The sequence below is a fragment of the Schistocerca piceifrons genome, chromosome X (assembly GCF_021461385.2).
Source record: "Schistocerca piceifrons isolate TAMUIC-IGC-003096 chromosome X, iqSchPice1.1, whole genome shotgun sequence".
NCBI lineage: Eukaryota > Metazoa > Arthropoda > Insecta > Orthoptera > Acrididae > Schistocerca > Schistocerca piceifrons.
The window spans coordinates 108,029,809-108,049,845 of NC_060149.1; the positions used below are offsets into that span (position 1 = coordinate 108,029,809).

A 20,037-nucleotide genomic window follows, 5' to 3' on the forward strand; every position below is an offset into this window, starting at 1 on the left:
ATGGGTGGCACTGGAGTGGGTAGGGGTATCATTATTGAGAACAGAAAGATCAGGATCAAAAAGAAGTTGGTCAATCAAAAGACCCATACCAGATGTCATTTGAAGTAGGTAGGGGTATCATCATTGAGAACAGAAAGATCAGGATCAAAAAGAAGTTGGTCAATCAAAAGGCCCCTACCAGATGTCATGGTAGTCCGCCGCATGGATGGTGTACATTCAAATCCCCAAGTTGGAGAAAGGGGGAGAAGAGTTGTTGGATTAAAGTGACCATCTCACAGTATGCAAGTGTCCTAACTGGGGGCAAATCGTGACAAAATAAAACACCTACAGCCGTCTTTATGATTTTATTTTATTTTGTTGCTAACAGTTTCAACACTTCAGTGTGTCATCTTCAGGCTGTTTCTGATGCGGTACAGGTTGATATGAGCCCCATACATAACACACCAGTTGCCAGCATTACTGGATACGCAGATAATGTGTCAGCACTCCAGCCATCAACTGCCAACTTGGCAGTTGATTGTTGGAGTGCTGACACATTATCTGTGTATCCAATAATGCTGGCAACTGGTGTGTTATGTATGGGGCTCATATCAACCTGTACCGCTTCAAAAACAGCCTAAAAATGACACACTGAAGCGTTGAAACTCGTAGCAACAAAATAAAATAAAATAATAAGGATGGCTGTAGCTGCTTTATTTTGTCACATACAAAAGGCATCGCAAATGGTGACCAGTGGTGTCGTTCACACTCGTACTGCAATTGCTTATAATGTGATATGGAAGGCAATTCAATCACCAACAACATATGTTTGAATCACCATACAGACCCTTCCAGATGCTCTCTCAAGGCCAGAACTATTCCAACAGAAGGCATGGTAACCTCAAAAGGTTGGAGAATGATCATCACTGAAACTGTTTCATGGGTAGCAACATGAGGATAGTGGTCCCATCCCACAATTACTATCTGTCACTTGTGTGGGTGGAACAACATCGATGAGTTTGAAGTTATGTAGGGGGATCACGTGCCTCTGAGATCACCTGAAGAGCCTTCTCCCAAAATTTCTGTTTTTCTCCTTAACTACTTTACAGGACTAGGACTTTGGTGATTGCTTATCCACTGTGGGGGTAGAAACCGAAGAGAATTGGGAAGACCTGTGACCCGTAGTCTGTGGTTCCATCAACCACTGGTTGGTGCCGGGTCGTTTGTCTGCTGGTTTCAGAATGAAGGGTTACCCTTAAGGGAGGTCTGTCACTAGCAGACAATGGAGAGGGATGCTGCTTCTCTGGATATGTGTGGTTCGTCATGATCCCCAAGGATGGTGCTGCAGGAACTACAAGAGAAAGGCCTATTTACCCCAGTGGGCTAATTTACGCGTACTACTAGTGGAGGTCAATGTTAAGCAATTGGAGGGAGTAATTGCTCCAAGTACTGGCAAGACTAGCCCATAATACTGACAAAATCCAATATCATTGGGACTGGATATAAGAAATCTATATTTTCCAGGCTTCAAAGTAAGAGAAGCAATCGGAGACCTTTAAGTTCCTTAGATAATGTAGCACTCTTTGGGGATTGGGGAGAATGTTCATCTCTGCAATTGATACAGAATGGTTGTTGCTCAAATGGTGAGTTTTCATGAAGCCACCAAGTACAATTTCCAGAAATTGGGTTGTTCACACAATGGGAAGACATATTCCCGAAGTGTTAGTAGGATGAGAAGTATGGCTTCACATCACAATGGAAAACAATGAATTTAACATTCTTAGTAATGCTAATCCCCTTCAAAGGCAATGAATGCTCCAGTGTTGACCTCGTTGTCTAGGAGGCCTCAACATACATTAAATGTGAAGTGGACCCCTTTCCAAGTTTTTGAGTAATTCCTCATCCATCTGCAGTGTTTTAAACTTTAACTACCTGAGAAAGCTCCCGTGAAAACAAGTGATCACAAGACAATGAAACTTTGTGGATACATTTGCAAGGACATGCAGAAGAAAAATAACAAATAAATCATTGGAAGTAACACATTTTATTTCTGCATGGGGGGGGGGGGGGGGGGGGGGAACATTTGTTACTTGCATGCCACATTTACCTTTCAGGTTACAAATATTGCTCAATGTGATGATCCCCTGTATTCAAGACGGCTTGGAATGACACTAGAGGTACCATTTCACAACTGTTCACAGAACTTTTTAAACGACGGACCAAGAAATGTTCAGCTGACATCACACAGCTCGTGTACTGATTGAAGATCGTACATTGCATCCAGCACCCACACCCCTGATAACTGTAGCTCCTTCAGCAATTTGTGGCATAATTGGCTAATAGCCTCTACCAGGAGCAGTTCCCAAATCACCAGTTAATTCGAACTTCTGAATTGTGTTCTGCAATCCCAGTACGGGAAGAGCAGCACTATTGCTGTTGTTTTGATAAAACTGCTTCACAAGTGAAGCCCTGCTCGCCTTGTCCAGACCACATTGACTGTCTGCACATGTAATGCACACTGATGCTTTTGTTTCAACTTTGTGTCACCATACCAGTACTGGCACCTAAAGGTAAGTCAAGACACTAACACTACTAAGAACGAAAATTCAGTAGTGCACAATCTGAACATTATTCCTATAAATTTGGACACCCATACGGTAGATAGTTTTACGTTAAACTGGCTTGAGTAGTGAAACTTTAATTATAACCACCCTGTACTAGTAAAAAATTAAGCCTCGTACTATTTTCAGGTTCTTATGTGATTTATGTTCATATGCCTGTCACCAAGTTTCTTGCAAGAGAGGAACACGACAGAACCATTTCATAGATTAATGTCAGAAGAGATCTATCCTAATACATTTTTTACATTACCTACAAAGAATACCAGGTTAGCAGTTACGAAGAACCCTTCTATTAGTCCAGGAACTAAGAGGAGTAAGTTACTGCACTCTGCTTGCTTTTGCTTGTCTTTCCATGGTTGTGGCTAAGGAGGGGAAGTTCTTGGAGACACAATGATATGTACTGAAGAATTCGTATCTGTATGGATTGGCTGCTGGAGCCAAACAGCTACTAGCTGATAAACTCTGGTCTTTTCACAGTGTGAGATATCTGCAACGACACAACCTACTCTGGCCGAGGGCTCTCCCCTTGGGTGCAACCCAGTCAGAGCAATGCCCACCTGACTTGATGGCCACTGTCCGGAGTCTCGGTGCCCCAAACAGACAGGCTCCTACTCCTCAGCAAGTGCGGAGAGTTAACAGCTCGGGCATCAATAGTGCATTCCCTGTGTAGTCAGGGGGTTACCACCGTGCGGGTACCTGACGACCCCTCACACGGACTGGCTACCATGCCGGGTGTTGGGCAATCTTCCCCGCACGGCCCGCACTTCTGTAAAAAAAATTTGAAAAAGTCGATGTCAAACCCAAATGTGGGGACCAAACATCAGTTGACCGAAATAAGTGTTTAAAGCAATAATCAATGTCCTACGAACAAGCTATGTAATCAACAGGCATCTGTCCTATAGTCCAAGTCTGAGAAAAGGTACAGAAGAGAGTAGGACTGCAGCACATAAAAGGAAGAAGAACTGCAATGTCTCGGGGTCCCATTCTCACCATGCACATACTTACAAAAGAGTTGTGAGTCCCCTGGCAGGAGATTGTTTTCTGGTGGATATACTGAGCACACTGTGAAATTTTCTTATGGGCTTGTATCATTGCAGTAACAGCTTGCACTTGAGAGATCAGAGTCATAGGCAAAGAACAAACTTTCTAATTCAGTCACACTGACATTCATCCTTTCGCTAATAAGGTCATTCATTAGTTCTGAACCTGCATCTAAGTCTATACTATGCATGCCATCTTATAGTGAGCGACAGAGGGAACTTCCAGAATCACTAGATTTTTCTCCCTTTCCCTCCTGTATCCATAATGGTGGATGGGAAGAGTGACTGACAGTAAACTCCTACATGTACTTTAATTTCTTTGATGTGCTCATTGTGATCATTTTTGCGAGATGTAACTGGAGGAAGTAATATGTTGTTCGACTCTTCCTAGAACATCTCTCTCTCTCTCTCTCTCTCTCTCTCTCTCTCTCTCTCTCTCTCTCTCTCTCTCTCCTCCCTCCCTTTCCCTTTCTCTAATTGCTTAAGGAAACTGTATTATTTTAGAAATTCTCATCTGAGTTTCATATACAGTAAACAAGAAGGTACAAAGTGGTAGAACTGCAATACATATTACAAAGTTACCAAGTTTTACGAGTCATGTAAACAAATCTAAGCCAAAGACAAAAGTAGGAAGCACAAAAATAATATTAGTTAGCCAGGTACAGTAACACACAAAAAAACAACAAAAAATGTAGCAACCGAGGAATAAAAAAGACCAGAATGGGGCTGTGTGACAAGGAAGGGATGAAAACTACAAACCAGCTAACAAATGAAAATTCTGCTGACTGTTAAGACTGAAAGGACACCAACAAAAACTCAACTCCGAACAGATAAACAAACTTTATGAAGATGGTAACGGTTACTGAACATAATATCTCTAAAGTTTTTATTACAAACCATGAACAAGAGGAATATAAATGAAGAAGGATATATTACATGAGAACAGGTTCAAAATAACACCAAGCAATCAGGGAAAGCACTGCCAAATTAATAACATTATTAAATGTGGCTAGTAAAAAGATGACCGCTTGCCTGTGAGATGGATAAGAAATAAGATTTTCTGTAACAACAATACCAAATGTAATTCTGAAGATGTGCAAAATCTTCAGGTGACTACAAGAAACAAATTCACCTGAAGCAAAAGAAATTTTTGACATATTTTCTGTAGATGAACAATGGACATTTTGGACATTAAATGGTCAGAGTTTTTTCGCTTTCCCATTTTTACTGAAAACTCTATGTTTTAGAGTACTAATCTAGTTTGGACTAAGCAATAAAATACTAATTTTACATTTTGAAAGAGAATAGAAGAAACTTTTACAAAAGTGAGGAAAGTTAAAATTCAAATGAGAGAAGTATGCATGAGTGTGGAAAAACATCAATGAGTAAAAAGATATGGGTGGTACTGTTGAGTTAAAAAGGAAACTTCAATTATATGCTGCTGACAAAAGTTTCAATGAAAGATCTGTCAAACAGAAGTCAAAATAGATGCCTCATTTCCATTCTTTGGGCACACTCATACATACGTCTCTTATTTAAATTTTAACTTTCCTCAATTTTTGGAAAAGTTTCTTCTTTTTTCCAGCAAAAGATAAAAATCAGTATTGTACTGTTAATTCCATAACAGATTACTGCTTCTATAAATAGATTATTCAGAAAAAACTCTAAGACAGGTAATGTGTCTGAATATTCAATCTCCAAAATGAGTGAATATTCCCATATGTTTGGTTGGAAATTCCGTGCATCAGCTGGGCTCCTGATTTAACAAATGAGGACTGTTAGCAATTCAAAAATGTGCATACTAGCCTGCCAATACACTATTTTATTACTAGACTCAAGTTTATTACATATTTTTATGGAGCTTAAGTCTTATCACATAATATGGTCAATGGAAGAAAATGAGAAGATGACAGTAATGATTTCTGCAGATAATATAAATGGGATGCAATACAATATTGCCCTGCCAAAATTGTACCGAGTGCTTACCTTGTACCTTGGAGGAAACTCTGTAGTATGTGTAACAGCTCACACAGAAGCTGAGATGAATAAAATGAGGTGGCATTATGTCCACAGTGGAACATGAGTATTTCTGCATCAGTGCCTTCTTCAAAGAAACCAGTGAGGTTTGCAGCAAGTTTTTATGTTGTACTTTCGGTATATTATACATCATGTGTGGTCATTGGAATTGATGTCTGGGGAATCTGAGGGTCATGAGAAATGTTTAACATCACTATCATTGTCCTTAAATCATGCATGTAGAATTCAAACAATGTCAGCATGGCAACACTGTAAGAATAGATTGTAAGAATTAAGGAAAAGTGTACAACCTCAAAAAAAAAAAAAAAAAAAAAAAAAAAATCAAATTTTGTTTTTTTTAAGATTACTGTCATGGGACCATCAATAATAATCATAACAAGTTAATACATGTATCAAGATAGCTGCTCATTTCCAATCGTGTGATCTATATGCAATATAGCTACAACATTCCTCCAAATGTTTTAAAACTGACCATAATCACTAACGTGAATCAGTGTAAATACACAACAAAAACTTCCAAAATTGAACAATCGACCCAGTTTTTTAAATCAATGATTTCTTTTGTGATGAGAAATAGTAAGATGACAAAACAGTACAGAAGAAGTCACAGTGGACCAAAGGCATCTTTCAGAATAAAAAATTGGTTGTTGAATCTTTAGATTCAGTATTTACTCCAAGTGTTTATTTCAATCACATGAAAAGTCTATATCTAGCACCCACTCTCTAGTTCCTATATTTAATCAGGTGTGAAAATTTAATTTGGACTTGCCCAAATATATTTGAATGGTACATGTAATGTGACATGGCTCATATAGAAACAGAAAATTTTCGGTTTACACTTCATGTGGAAGAGCAATAGATTACTAGTAACAAATAATGGGATTCAAACAACTGGATAAGTAAATAACATTTATAGACCTAGTTCTAATTACATGGAAGGCTTCATTCCCATTTACACTATGGTAGGAATATTATTGGTTTGAATTACACATCTGGTAATATACACCCACATGTGAACCTAGTCAGTGTAGGTAAGGATAATCAGTGAGAAGATTGTTAACATAAATAATCTGTTTCATGTTGAGAGATGACATAGATGTACTTCATTATTAAAAAAATAAAAATAAAAACGAAAGAGGCACTATACTTAGTTCAAGAATGTTATATACACCAAGTGTTTGAAAGTTACAAGATTTGTTTTATTCCTTGTGTATAAATGATGTAAATACAGCAAGTCAGTTGTGAGCAGCCAGTGTTAAGTAGTGGACATTCAGATGTAATGTGTCAATGCTGTTGTGCTACAAAACTTTTAATCATTAAATCAAGAGGTCAAGACATTGTCCAGAATGTTTTGAAGAGAAAAGTGTGAATAATGTTTGTACTGCATACCTCGAGTCCCAAACAAAAACAATAAAATGTGGACCCCTGCCATGATTTGACTGATATGCAAAACAGACATTTCTTTTCTGGAAAAAAATCATCATGGGCGATGAGATTTGGTGTTACCAATATGAATCTACGACTACTATATGACGTAATGCAGAAATTCACATGAAGGATAAATGTTTTGATGACAAAACTGACATTCCAGACAATGTGACGCACGAGTTGAACAAGCTCCCAAAGAGGAACTTTTCCAATAGTTTCACATGGTTTGACAAACATCCATGTACAACATCTGAAGCATTAAAACCACCACCATAACTTTTCTTTTTTTCTTTTTATTATTACTCCAGTCTTGAAAGTTTTTGGACTGATGGGACATATTTTAGGATACACCTGCACAAAATGCAACAAACATCTGAATTCCCAGATTGAAAATGTGTGTGACATAATTAATGTTAATTTGACACTCGTTCAGTATTCACTATTTTCAGTCTTTTAGAGTCTTCCAGACTCGGGAATTCAGCTAAGGCTATTTGCTGCCTTGTACTTTAACACACAAACGTCTACCATTAAATTTAAAGAAAGATAATGAAAACAAAGTTAAGCCACACAAATTTCTTCATCTCTACTAAACACCACTGACTGTTTCAAATGTACAGCATTGAGCACTGTTGTACAATTGCAACAATAAGGTATTCTTCAGTAAACAGAAGTTAACATATGCCATCAACTTGTAACCATCTCAAAATCTGCTTCTCTGGCTACATGCTAATTAAATAGGGGCTATTAGAAATAAGTTAATGCTCTTTTGGTCCAATCCAATAAATAATTATTGTACATCAATAAGCCACACAAATTTCTTCATCTCTACTAAACACCACTGACTGTTTCAAATGTACAGCATTGAGCACTGTTGTACAATTGCAATAATAAGGTATTCTTCAGTAAACAGAAGTTAACATATGCCATCAACTTGTAACCATCTCAAAATCTGCTTCTCTGGCTACATGCTAATTAAATAGGGGCTATTAGAAATAAGTTAATGCTCTTTTGGTCCAATCCAATAAATAATTATTGTATATCAATAACCAAAACATGGAATACCACCAACACTGATGTTGCAATTACAGTTAATATACAGACTAGCTATTAAATTGTATCACAAACATGTTTCTGTTGCTCAGTTCATATATAAAATAAGTTAACATCATGACACACACACAATAATTTAATACTAATTCACCCTTCTCAATATTAAATGACAGATGTTATCTTCGAAGGACACCATTGTTTACTTCAGTTGAAAACCTAATTTTAAGTCCTGCAGTACGAGAACTGAAGACTGCTACCTCAGTGAATGTGAACAAATAACATTCAATGGTACCCTTGATGTCATCGAGTAATCAGAACTCGATAAATAGTTCTTTCCAGACTTTCATTACCAAATTATGGGCATAAATACAGAAAAGAAGCAGGATTCATTATAAGAACATTAACATGGAAAGATACTTCATTAAGAGCACAAGAACTCAATTTACACATATCCAAAACCCAACAGTCATGGAATTTCCATTTCATCCATGATAGATTTTGAAATCACAGATAGGACTCGTAACTACTCTTGTATGTGATTGATATATATCAACACCACCACAGGTGAACTGTAACCTGACTATGGACCCATGAAAGCAACTGGACTGTAACAACTAACATAGAACTTGTATCCTTAGTCAACAGTAGGGTATTGATGAGCTAAATTTTTTTTCTTTTTTCCATAAAACAGTGTTTGGTTTTGAGGATGTCATTTACAACTTTCAACAGAAAATGTCCTGTTTGAAAAGTGAAGTCTAAAGAAGACACTGACAATTGTGATACATTCTTACAAGCTAGCTGCATTAATTATTTGAGAAATTTTGTAGAAATAATTAACAAATGATAAAAAAAAGCATTACAAGAGGTTGTACAGTATTTCCACTAAAACACCAAGTGGGAAAAACATAGCTACTTATACACAGGTCAAATAATCTGACAGCAGGCAAGATAGCCTGATAAAGCCAAGGGAAAAAGCTACATCTGTAACAGTCTGGTGTACAACTAATCAACATTAACACAAAAAGAGGGAAACAATGTCATTTTATTCACCTAGATACATCAGTTAGGTAAGTACACTGATGTAGAGCTTCAGTGATAAGATATTTTCCAGTAAACAGAAGTTACCTTCTGTCTCCAACTTTCAACCACAGCAAAATCCCATTCTCAGGTTACGTATTAGTTAAACAAGAGTGGCTGCATTTGTATATCTGTAAAGTTGTACTGAGAGAGTGAGTACTTGAGCCAGAGTAAGAGCAATAGCCCAAAAGCCAGTTGACCTCTTTGTTGTGTATGCACACATCAATGAATTGTGGGTGAGTGGTTGCAATTTTTTTTTTATTTGTCAGCTACAAAAGTAATTGAAAAAGGGCTGCATTGTTCATATACTGGAGGCTCAGGAATTATTGGTATTGGTTGCTTGCATTTACTTCAATATGAGGAAATGTGGTGCAATTTCTTAATATAAGTCGTTGGTCACAGGGGAACACACAGAGTAATTTGATGACTCTAGTTTTGAAACCGAACTATCAGCTTAATATGTCACAGCTGCAAAATACTAACACGAATTCTTTACAGACGAATGGAAAAACTAGTAGAAGCCAACCTCGGGGAAGATCAGTTTGGATTCCATAGAAACACTGGAACACGTGAGGCAATACTGACCTTACGACTTATCTTAGAAGAAAGATTAAGGAAAGGCAAACCTACGTTTCTAGCATTTGTAGACTTAGAGAAAGCTTTTGACAATGTTGACTGGAATACTCTCTTTCAAATTCTGAAGGTGGCAGGGGTAAAATACAGGGAGCGAAAGGCTATTTACAATTTGTACAGAAACCAGATGGCAGTTATAAGAGTCGAGGGACATGAAAGGGAAGCAGTGGTTGGGAAGGGAGTAAGACAGGGTTGTAGCCTCTCCCCGATGTTGTTCAATCTGTATATTGAGCAAGCAGTAAAGGAAACAAAAGAAAAATTAGGAGTAGGTATTAAAATTCATGGAGAAGAAATAAAAACTTTGAGGTTCGCCGATGACATTGTAATTCTGTCAGAGACAGCAAAGGACTTGGAAGAGCAGTTGAATGGAATGGACAGTGTCTTGAAAGGAGGATATAAGATGAACATCAACAAAAGCAAAACAAGGATAATGGAATGTAGTCTAATTAAGTCGGGTGATGCTGAGGGAATTAGATTAGGAAATGAGGCACTTAAAGTAGTAAAGGAGTTTTGCTATTTGGGGAGCAAAATAACTGATGATGGTCGAAGTAGAGAGGATATAAAATGTAGACTGGCAATGGCAAGGAAAGCGTTTCTGAAGAAGAGAAATTTGTTAACATCCAGTATTGATTTAAGTGTCAGGAAGTCATTTCTGAAAGTATTCATATGGAGTGTAGCCATGTATGGAAGTGAAACATGGACGATAAATAGTTTGGACAAGAAGAGAATAGAAGCTTTCGAAATGTGGTGCTACAGAAGAATGCTGAAGATTAGATGGGTAGATCACATAACTAATGAGGAAGTATTGAATAGGATTGGGGAGAAGAGAAGTTTGTGGCACTACTTGACCAGAAGAAGGGATCGGTTGGTAGGACATGTTCTGAGGCATCAAGGGATCACCAATTTAGTATTGGAGGGCAGCGTGGAGGGTAAAAATCGTAGAGGGAGACCAAGAGATGAATACACTAAGCAGATTCAGAAGGATGTAGGTTGCAGTAGGTACTGGGAGATGAAAAAGCTTGCACAGGATAGAGTAGCATGGAGAGCTGCATCAAACCAGTCTCAGGACTGAAGACCACAACAACAACAACAACAACAACAACAACAGTTTTGAAACAATGTGAGGTCTCAAAAGAAGACCAGGGGAGATCACCCACAACAAATACAGCCAGAGGTGATCATAGCCTCTCGTCCATAATGCACGGAAACATATGGCACAATATAGCCCAATACCACAGGTCCTGAAGACAATGAACAAGAGTAAACTGTAGATGAAGCACAGTAAATGGACCCTTTTTGTCATGTTATGAATTGTGGTTTAATACTGGGCCTGACAATAGAAATTTTGACTTTTGAAAGGAAAATAATCTCTCAAGAAATGAATTGTGGCTATGTCACTAAGTATAAGTTTCAGAAAGAACTTGCATTTCAAATCTATGTGTATGCAAAACACTCATTTACTTACGTGACTGACTGATGGTATGGACAAGAACAAGTGTTAGTAGATGTCCAGGCTGCCCATCAATGGAAAGAGTTCTCTGATGGGTCAGTGGTACAAGAAACACAAGTTGATGTCATAGCCAATTTTTCCTATGTAGAGGTGAGACAGCAGTCACCTGTCATGGTGATCAAATAAATTATATTAATGGCTATTAATGATGGTTCCTTTACTTGTTTCTGAGCTATTCCAATGCACCAAAATCTATCCTCTCATGCCTAATATTATGTATGGACTTCAGAAAGCAAGTCACAGATGTTGTCCCACTTAGTGCGCAACAAGTGTGACACATTGCCAAAGAATACATGTCCATGTTTCCTGGAGACATAGTTCTGCCGTGGTGCGAGTAAAAGGTGCAGCACAGTGTGGGAGTGAAATGGCATGCACACTGTATATGTATTCAAAAGCCGAAGTAAATGGGACACTCCGATTCTTGTTGTCAAAACTTCTGAATTGCACACAGATTCACCTCAAAATTCTGGCATTGTACGGATCAAATGCGATGTCGTGTACAGCCAGTGAAATAGTGCCAACAATTTGACCAAGGTCACAACGATGTGGGTGATACTACCTGGAAGTTCACATCTTTTTGATGACAAGGTTGTTATCACAGCAGTTTTCAAATGGCTCTGTGACCAAAAAGTGGATTTCTATTGCTGAGGAACTGAACAACTGGTAGAACATTCCAACCATTGCACATAAAGACCTGTTGACTGTCTGGAAAAATAGTGTCATGTATCTGTATCACTATGAAGTGTAGTGCAGCACTGGCCATTAAATAAAAGTTACTTGGCCTGCTATAATAATGTGTAACTTACATCTTAAAGTTCCCTCGTATATATACAAGAAGTGCAAAGCCCTTATGTAAAGTAGTCAAGTTTATTAAGCTGTATCTTACAAGTACCCTGTACCATATCACCTTTAACAGTGAACTAAAAGCATACTTCTGTAATACGTTATATTTCACTTGAGCCTGTAATAGTTCTGACCAGTCCATATAAGCGGTCTGCAAGCCATAGTGTGTGGCAGAAAATACTTCATAAAATGTGACAATTAACATGCCTGGAGAGGATTAAATGCAAGCTGTGAGTGAATAAAGACAAAATAAGCTTACTGGAAACCTTGGACATGCTCATAATAGCAGTTATTAATTATAAGAATATAGATACTAAGTTCCAATGCACAACACCCCAATAAGTGGAAACACCACTGGAAACCACACAAATCTTAAAATACCTTGTAACCCATATATGTTAATCGTTCCTTTCTTTATAGTCGTCTCTTTCTTCAAAATAAGATACAATAATAATTTAAAAAATTAATGGAATACGTAAAACAGATGGTGTGAACATACTCAGAAAAAGGTAACATTGTACTAGTTACCTAGTACTCATATTACTATCCAGTGTAAAAATAAGAGCTCTCTTTCCATTAAATCTGTGAAAAAGAGAAACACTCCAACTTAACTAAAAACTACTGACCTACACCTCTTTTGCCAGCACCCTAAAGGCAACAAATGAATTATGTTGAAAATTTTCTCATGCTATATGCATTTCACCTGTTTCTTTTGAAAGGCATCATCAGTAGCAAGGTTTGTAGATGTTACTCTACATGTGTTCTTGTTCTATTTTAGAGCTGTTCTTTTGCTTTCAGTTATTCATATTTTCATTAGCACAGCACTAAGTATGAAAACTCATTTACTTCCTGTACAACAGGACAACAAAATTTAAAGATGTTACAACAAATGAATATTAAAAAACTAACTCTTTAAAGAGTCATTGTTTATACTACATCAACTTGTTTTCAGATCTGCCATGGAGAATAAGCTTCCTTTTCAAGAAAAGTTTACTTTACAAATGGCAAAAATCTGGTAAATCTGCTACACTCATCACTGCAAATTATAAAATAAGGCCAATACTACAAAATAAAAGGTGGTGTACCAGTATTTGGCTTGATAAAATGAGCCAATTAATAAACAAAAATGGATTACCTTAAGAAAAAGAGTTACAGTAATAGTGTGTTTAACAATAGTTATGTATATGACCATTTCTTCCTGTGTAGTACCAAACCTTCAATGAACCAAAATGGAAAAATGTGCTATCCACATATGTTATCATACAACTTAAGTAAGAATCAAAGCTCAAATCTTTTAAAAATTGATGTGTACAATTATCACCTGAACTTAAAACCAGAATGGTATTAACTTATAACTGATCATAATGTCCGATATGGAGGATACACCTAGGAGTAAACTGTTCAAAGCCACATGTGAATGTATAGTCTTACTTTCTTGTCCTCTACGTGTCATGTCTTCAGAATCCCATGTTATTGTTGTCAACTTGATGGCACAGATCATAACCTCAACTGCTCAATGTGATTATTCCAGAATATGGTCAAAAATTTGTGAGTAGAAAACTATGTATCAAATGCTGCAGTGAATATTTTCAGACTGATTTATCTGGTTGCAAAAAAAATTATCACCAAGTAAGTAATCGATACACAAAAATAATGAAAAATATAGTCCCTGAATCACAGATTCATTATTTTCTTGCATTTCAGAGGAACCTCTGGATGCCGGAAAGAAATAATTATTTAACTTGTATCCCTTATCTATGAACACTTAATTTAGAACAAATACTGGTGCATTAAATATTGAAGACTGAAATTAGTTTAAATACACGTTAGTGAGCAATTACACTGGAGATAGCTGCCATTTTCCTGTCACAACAACTAGTATAACAGGAACACACAATATATGTGACCCCAATCTTGCCAGGTTTTGGGGATCTGAGCGACAATCACAAATAAAATGGATAAGACATGAGCTCTCAAAACATCTGATTGTGGCTAAATCATCATAGCCAGAAAGACCAGACACTCGAGATGCTCACCCTCACCAGAAGGCAGTGTTTCCACAACTAATCCACAAACAGTACCAATCTTGATATAGGTAAAATTGCCACCACCATGGTTTAACTTCATCAGTGTAGGTGACATGGATCACTGTTCCCTACAGAAGTTATAAAAATAGACAAACCACACCCTAGAAGGTCCATATTAACAGAATGCTGAACACTAGCATTGGAGCCATTTTACGATTAAGTATATCTCATAATGGGACATTGCACGGCACAAAGATTAGCAAGAGTGTAAGACTGCCGTCACAGGACATTTTCAGACTGGAGAAACAAAGTCACGGTACATGGCAGGATAGCCCAAATACAAGATATGATTACATCACACCAAGAATAGTGTAATATTTCTCTCATCAGAGTTGTTTAACCAAGTGCAAAGGAACCTACACTATGTCTACTACATCAGGACACACAAACATATTTCTGAAATCAGATGTTACACACTATTAGGAAGACATATGTAACTCAACTGCTCATCAGTGTTAATTTTCTTTGCAATTATCTCCAGGCTAATTGTCCTGTCACATTTCACAATAAGTGAAACATACATACCTGAGTCAAAGTCGGTGCTTCCACTTGTTTCCATACCAACAGATTGTCCATACTTGTCTGCACAGAAAAAGAAAAGAAAAAAGAAAAAGAATAAATGAATGAATGGATTTATCGGCAAGCTACTGAAAAAATGGAATTAAGTAAATAAAAACTGTTCTTCGTTCATGTTTCTATAAAATATTCTCAACACCTTCACCTCTAGAATAGGATTGTTTTTCCTTCAATAAAATATTTTTATTAGTTATGACAAAAATACTAAACATGATGATTTGTAAGTACGGCAACTTATAGAGCTGGAGTCTGCACAAGCAGAATTCAATATAAAAGTCTGTACACTGAAAAAATGCACAATGAGCCACAGCCTAAAATTATTAACTAGGAAGGAAAGATTATTTAATTTCCATAACTATAGACATTTCAACTTAAACTATGTGCTATATCAACTGACCGCTATAGTGTAGCATTTAAAATGGAACTAATTAAAACCCACCATTACATAATTTTTTAAAACTTAAATGTTAAAAGTTGGTACTGGTCAATAGGGGGCTAGAACTGTTGGGTGATGCAGTGTGAGAACTTAAGCATGGGTTGGTTGGGTAGCAGGAGGAGGGGGAGGGGGGTGAGAGAGGAGATAGAATGTTTAGCAACAAGGCGTGAAGGGCAAATATTTGTGAGTGGGGGAACTGGAGATAGTTAAGTTACAAATTCGAACCCATGAGGCTAAAATGGTGGGTGGGAAATTGGCTATGAAGTTAATCAGCACGAAAGAGAATGGAGGAGAAAAGGTTTAAACTGCTGGTCGTACAAAGAAAAGCTCGAATGAAAATGCAGATATAAGGGTTAATGCTGAAAGCATAGTAGCTTGCCAGGAGAGACAACAGTGTAGGGAAGAGGAGAGGACTACATAAGAGTATCAACATGAATTAGAACAGTTGAGTATGGTGGGGGGGAAGGAAGGGATTGAGTAGATGGTCTGAGAGAGTTGCTCGTGTTATTCAAGAGGCACAAAAATGGACGCAGTGCTCGTGTTGCTCAAGGGACACATGAGGGAGAGGGCATTTGTGTTGCCCGAGGAATGCAATGAGGCATCACAGCTCAAGGGGGGGAGGGGAGGGTGGCATAACTCAAGGTGGGGTGGCGCGGTAGATCAAGAGAGGGTGGTGGCATAACTACAAGGGGGGAATGTGTAGCTATGAGGGGGGAAAACGTAGCACAGCTCCAAGGGTAACTCAAAGGAGGGAAACCATAGTTGTAGGGGGGGAGGGGGGGGGGGGCTAGCAGTGTAGCTCAAGGGGAAGGAGGCGGCAGCAGTGTGGCTCAAAGGGGAGGCAGCAGAGTTGTGGCTTGAAGGATCTGGGGACGGCAGTGTGGATAGAGGGGATTGAATGGAGGCAGTGTGGCTCGAGAGGGTTGAGGTGCTGGCAGTGTGGCTCGAGAGGGTTGAGGTGCTGGCAGTGTGGCTCGAGAGGGTTGAGGTGCTGGCAGTGGGGCTTCAGGGGTTGAGGTGGCAGCAGCAGTGTGGCTCGAAGGAGTTGGGGGCAGGGGGTGGAAGGAGTGTGGCTCAAATGGGTTGGGGGACATGGAGAGCAGTGTGGCTCGAGAATGTTGGTGGGGGTGGGGGAGGGGGACAGCAGTGTGAATTGTGAGGGTTGGGGAATGGCCGTGTGGCTTGAGGGGTTAGGGGACTACAGTCTGGCTCGGTGGGTTGGGGGCTGACATTGCTAAGGACAGCAGCAGTGTGACACGAGGGAGTTGGGGAGGGCTGTAGCATGCCTCGATGGGGGGTGTGGGGCAGCTCCGTGGCTCGATGGGGGGTGTGGGGCAGCTCCGTGGCTCGATGGGGGGTGTGGAGCAGCTCCGTGGCTCGATGGGGGGTGGGGGGCAGCTCCGTGGCTCGATGGGGGGTGGGGGGCAGCTCCGTGGCTCGATGGGGGGTGGGGGGCAGCTCCGTGGCTCGATGGGGGGTGGGGGGCAGCTCCGTGGCTCGATGGGGGGTGGGGGGCAGCTCCGTGGCTCGATGGGGCGTGGCTCGATGGGGGGTGGGGGCTGGGGCAGAAACATTGCTCGAGGGGGGGTGGGGCAGAAAAATGGCTCGGTGGGGGGTGGGGCAGAAACATGGCTCGATGGGTAGTGTTGGTGAGCGGGGGGGGGGAGGGGGGGGGGAGGCAGCAACGTGGCTCCATGTGTGGTGGTTGTGGGGGGGGGGGCAGCAACTTGGCTCGATGGGTGGTGGGGGAGCCTGCTGCACCGTGGCTCGACGGGTGGTGGCGGGGGGGGGGGGGGGGCAGCGGCACCGTGGCTCGACGGGTGGTGCGGGGCAGCAACGTGGCTCGATGGGTGGAGCGGGGTGTGGGGGGGAGCAGATGGCTCGATGGCTGGTGGGGGGGGGCGGCAGCAGATGGCTCCATGGCTGGTGGGGGGGGGCGGCAGCAGCCACGTGGTCCGGTGGGTGGTGGGGGGGAAGCCACGTGGTCCGGTGGGTGGTGGGGGGGGGAAGCCACGTGGTCCGATGGGTGGTGGGGGGGAGGGGAAGCCACGTGGTCCGATGGGTGGTGGGGGGGGGGAAGCCACGTGGTCCGGTGGGTGGTGGGGGGGGAAGCAAAGTGGTCCGATGGGCCGGTGGGGGGAAGCAAAGTGGTCCGATGGGCCGGTGGGGGGAAGCAAAGTGGTCCGATGGGCCGGTGGGGGGAAGCAAAGTGGTCCGATGGGCCGGTGGGGGGAAGCAAAGTGGTCCGATGGGCCGGTGGGGGGAAGCAAAGTGGTCCGATGGGCCGGTGGGGGGAAGCAAAGTGGTCCGATGGGCCGGTGGGGGGAAGCAAAGTGGTCCGATGGGCCGGTGGGGGGAAGCAAAGTGGTCCGATGGGCCGGTGGGGGGAAGCAAAGTGGTCCGATGGGCCGGTGGGGGGAAGCAAAGTGGTCCGATGGGCCGGTGGGGGGAAGCAAAGTGGTCCGATGGGCCGGGGGGGGGGAAGCAAAGTGGTCCGATGGGCCGGTGGGGGGAAGCAAAGTGGTCCGATGGGCCGGTGGGGGGAAGCAAAGTGGTCCGATGGGCCGGTGGGGGGAAGCAAAGTGGTCCGATGGGCCGGTGGGGGGAAGCAAAGTGGTCCGATGGGCCGGTGGGGGGAAGCAAAGTGGTCCGATGGGCCGGTGGGGGGAAGCAAAGTGGTCCGATGGGCCGGTGGGGGGAAGCAAAGTGGTCCGATGGGCCGGTGGGGGGAAGCAAAGTGGTCCAATGGGCCGGTGGGGGGAAGCAACGTGGTCCAATGGGCCGGTGGGGGGAAGCAACGTGGTTCGTTGGGCCGGTGGGGGGAAGCAACGTGGTTCGTTGGGCCGGTGGGGGGAAGCAACGTGGTTCGATGGGCCGGTGGGGGGAAGCAACGTGGTTCGATGGGCCGGTGGGGGGGAAGCAACGTGGTTCGATGGGCCGGTGGGGGGAAGCAACGTGGTTCGATGGGCCGGTGGGGGGAGGCCACGTGGTTCGATGGGCCGGTGGGGGGAGGCCACGTGGTTCGATGGGCCGGTGGGGGGAGGCCACGTGGTTCGATGGGCCGGTGGGGGGAGGCCACGTGGTTCGATGGGCCGGTGGGGGGAGGCCACGTGGTTCGATGGGCCGGTGGGGGGAGGCCACGTGGTTCGATGGGCCGGTGGGGGGAGGCCACGTGGTTCGATGGGCCGGTGGGGGGAGGCCACGTGGTTCGATGGGCCGGTGGGGGGAAGCCACGTGGTTCGATGGGCCGGTGGGGGGAAGCCACGTGGTTCGATGGGCCGGTGGGGGGAAGCCACGTGGTTCGATGGGCCGGTGGGGGGAAGCAACGTGGTTCGATGGGCCGGTGGGGGGAAGCAACGTGGTTCGATGGGCCGGTGGGGGGAAGCAACGTGGTTCGATGGGCCGGTGGGGGGAAGCAACGTGGTTCGATGGGCCGGTGGGGGGAAGCAACGTGGTTCGATGGGCCGGTGGGGGGAAGCAACGTGGTTCGATGGGCCGGTGGGGGGAAGCAACGTGGTTCGATGGGCCGGTGGGGGGAAGCAACGTGGTTCGATGGGCCGGTGGGGGGAAGCAACGTGGTTCGATGGGCCGGTGGGGGGAAGCAACGTGGTTCGATGGGCCGGTGGGGGGAAGCAACGTGGTTCGATGGGCCGGTGGGGGGAAGCAACGTGGTTCGATGGGCCGGTGGGGGGAAGCAACGTGGTTCGATGGGCCGGTGGGGGGAAGCAACGTGGTTCGATGGGCCGGTGGGGGGAAGCAACGTGGTTCGATGGGCCGGTGGGGGCAAGCAACGTGGTTCGATGGGCCGGTGGGGGGAAGCAACGTGGTTCGATGGGCCGGTGGGGGGAAGCAACGTGGTTCGATGGGCCGGTGGCGGGAAGCAACGTGGTTCGATGGGCCGGTGGGGGGAAGCAACGTGGTTCGATGGGCCGGTGGGGGGAAGCAACGTGGTTCGATGGGCCGGTGGGGGGAAGCAACGTGGTTCGATGGGCCGGTGGGGGGAAGCAACGTGGTTCGATGGGTGGTGGGGGGAAGCAACGTGGTTCGATGGGTGGTGGGGGGAAGCAACGTGGTTCGATGGGTGGTGGGGGGAAGCAACGTGGTTCGATGGGTGGTGGGGGGGAAGCAACGTGGTTCGATGGGTGGTGGGGGGAAGCAACGTGGTTCGATGGGTGGTGGGGGGAAGCAACGTGGTTCGATGGGTGGTGGGGGTAAGCAACGTGGTTCAATGGGTGGTGGGGGTAAGCAACGTGGTTCGATGGGTGGTGGGGGTAAGCAACGTGGTTCGATGGGTGGTGGGGGTAAGCAACGTGGTTCGATGGGTGGTGGGGGGAAGCAACGTGGTTCAATGGGCCTTGCGGGGACAGCAGCATGGCTCGATAAGGGGCTGGGGAGCAGCAGTGTGGTTCAAGTGGGTGGTGCGGGGTACAAGATGGCGGTTATACACGTGTCCATGGACAGATACCTGTGAAATGAGGTAGGGGTGGGGAGGGGGACAAGGAGATGAGAGGAGAGGAGAGGAGAGCTGTGAAACAGGGTGGAGTAGGAGCGATGTAGGAGAGCTGCAGAAAGAGTTTGGGGAGTAGCAATGATAAGACAGCTGCCAAATGAAGCAAAGAATGATGAGAAGAGAGAAGCGAAACTAGATCGGGGCAATGGGAGGATGATGCAAAGTGAGGAGGTGGGTGATACGAGAAGAGCTATGGAATGTAGTGGGGGT

The 20,037-nt window shown here is 43.4% G+C and overlaps 1 protein-coding gene across 1 annotated transcript in view; it reads right to left on the minus strand.

Moving 5' to 3' along the window:
- LOC124721590 (transcriptional activator protein Pur-beta) overlaps nucleotides 1-20,037 on the minus strand; it is a 336,588-nt gene that overhangs the window by 279,235 nt on the left and 37,316 nt on the right. The window contains exon 2 of the mRNA XM_047246639.1: nucleotides 14,831-14,887. Coding sequence (XP_047102595.1) covers nucleotides 14,831-14,887 — 57 coding nt within the window. The remainder of the gene's footprint in view (nucleotides 1-14,830; nucleotides 14,888-20,037) is intronic.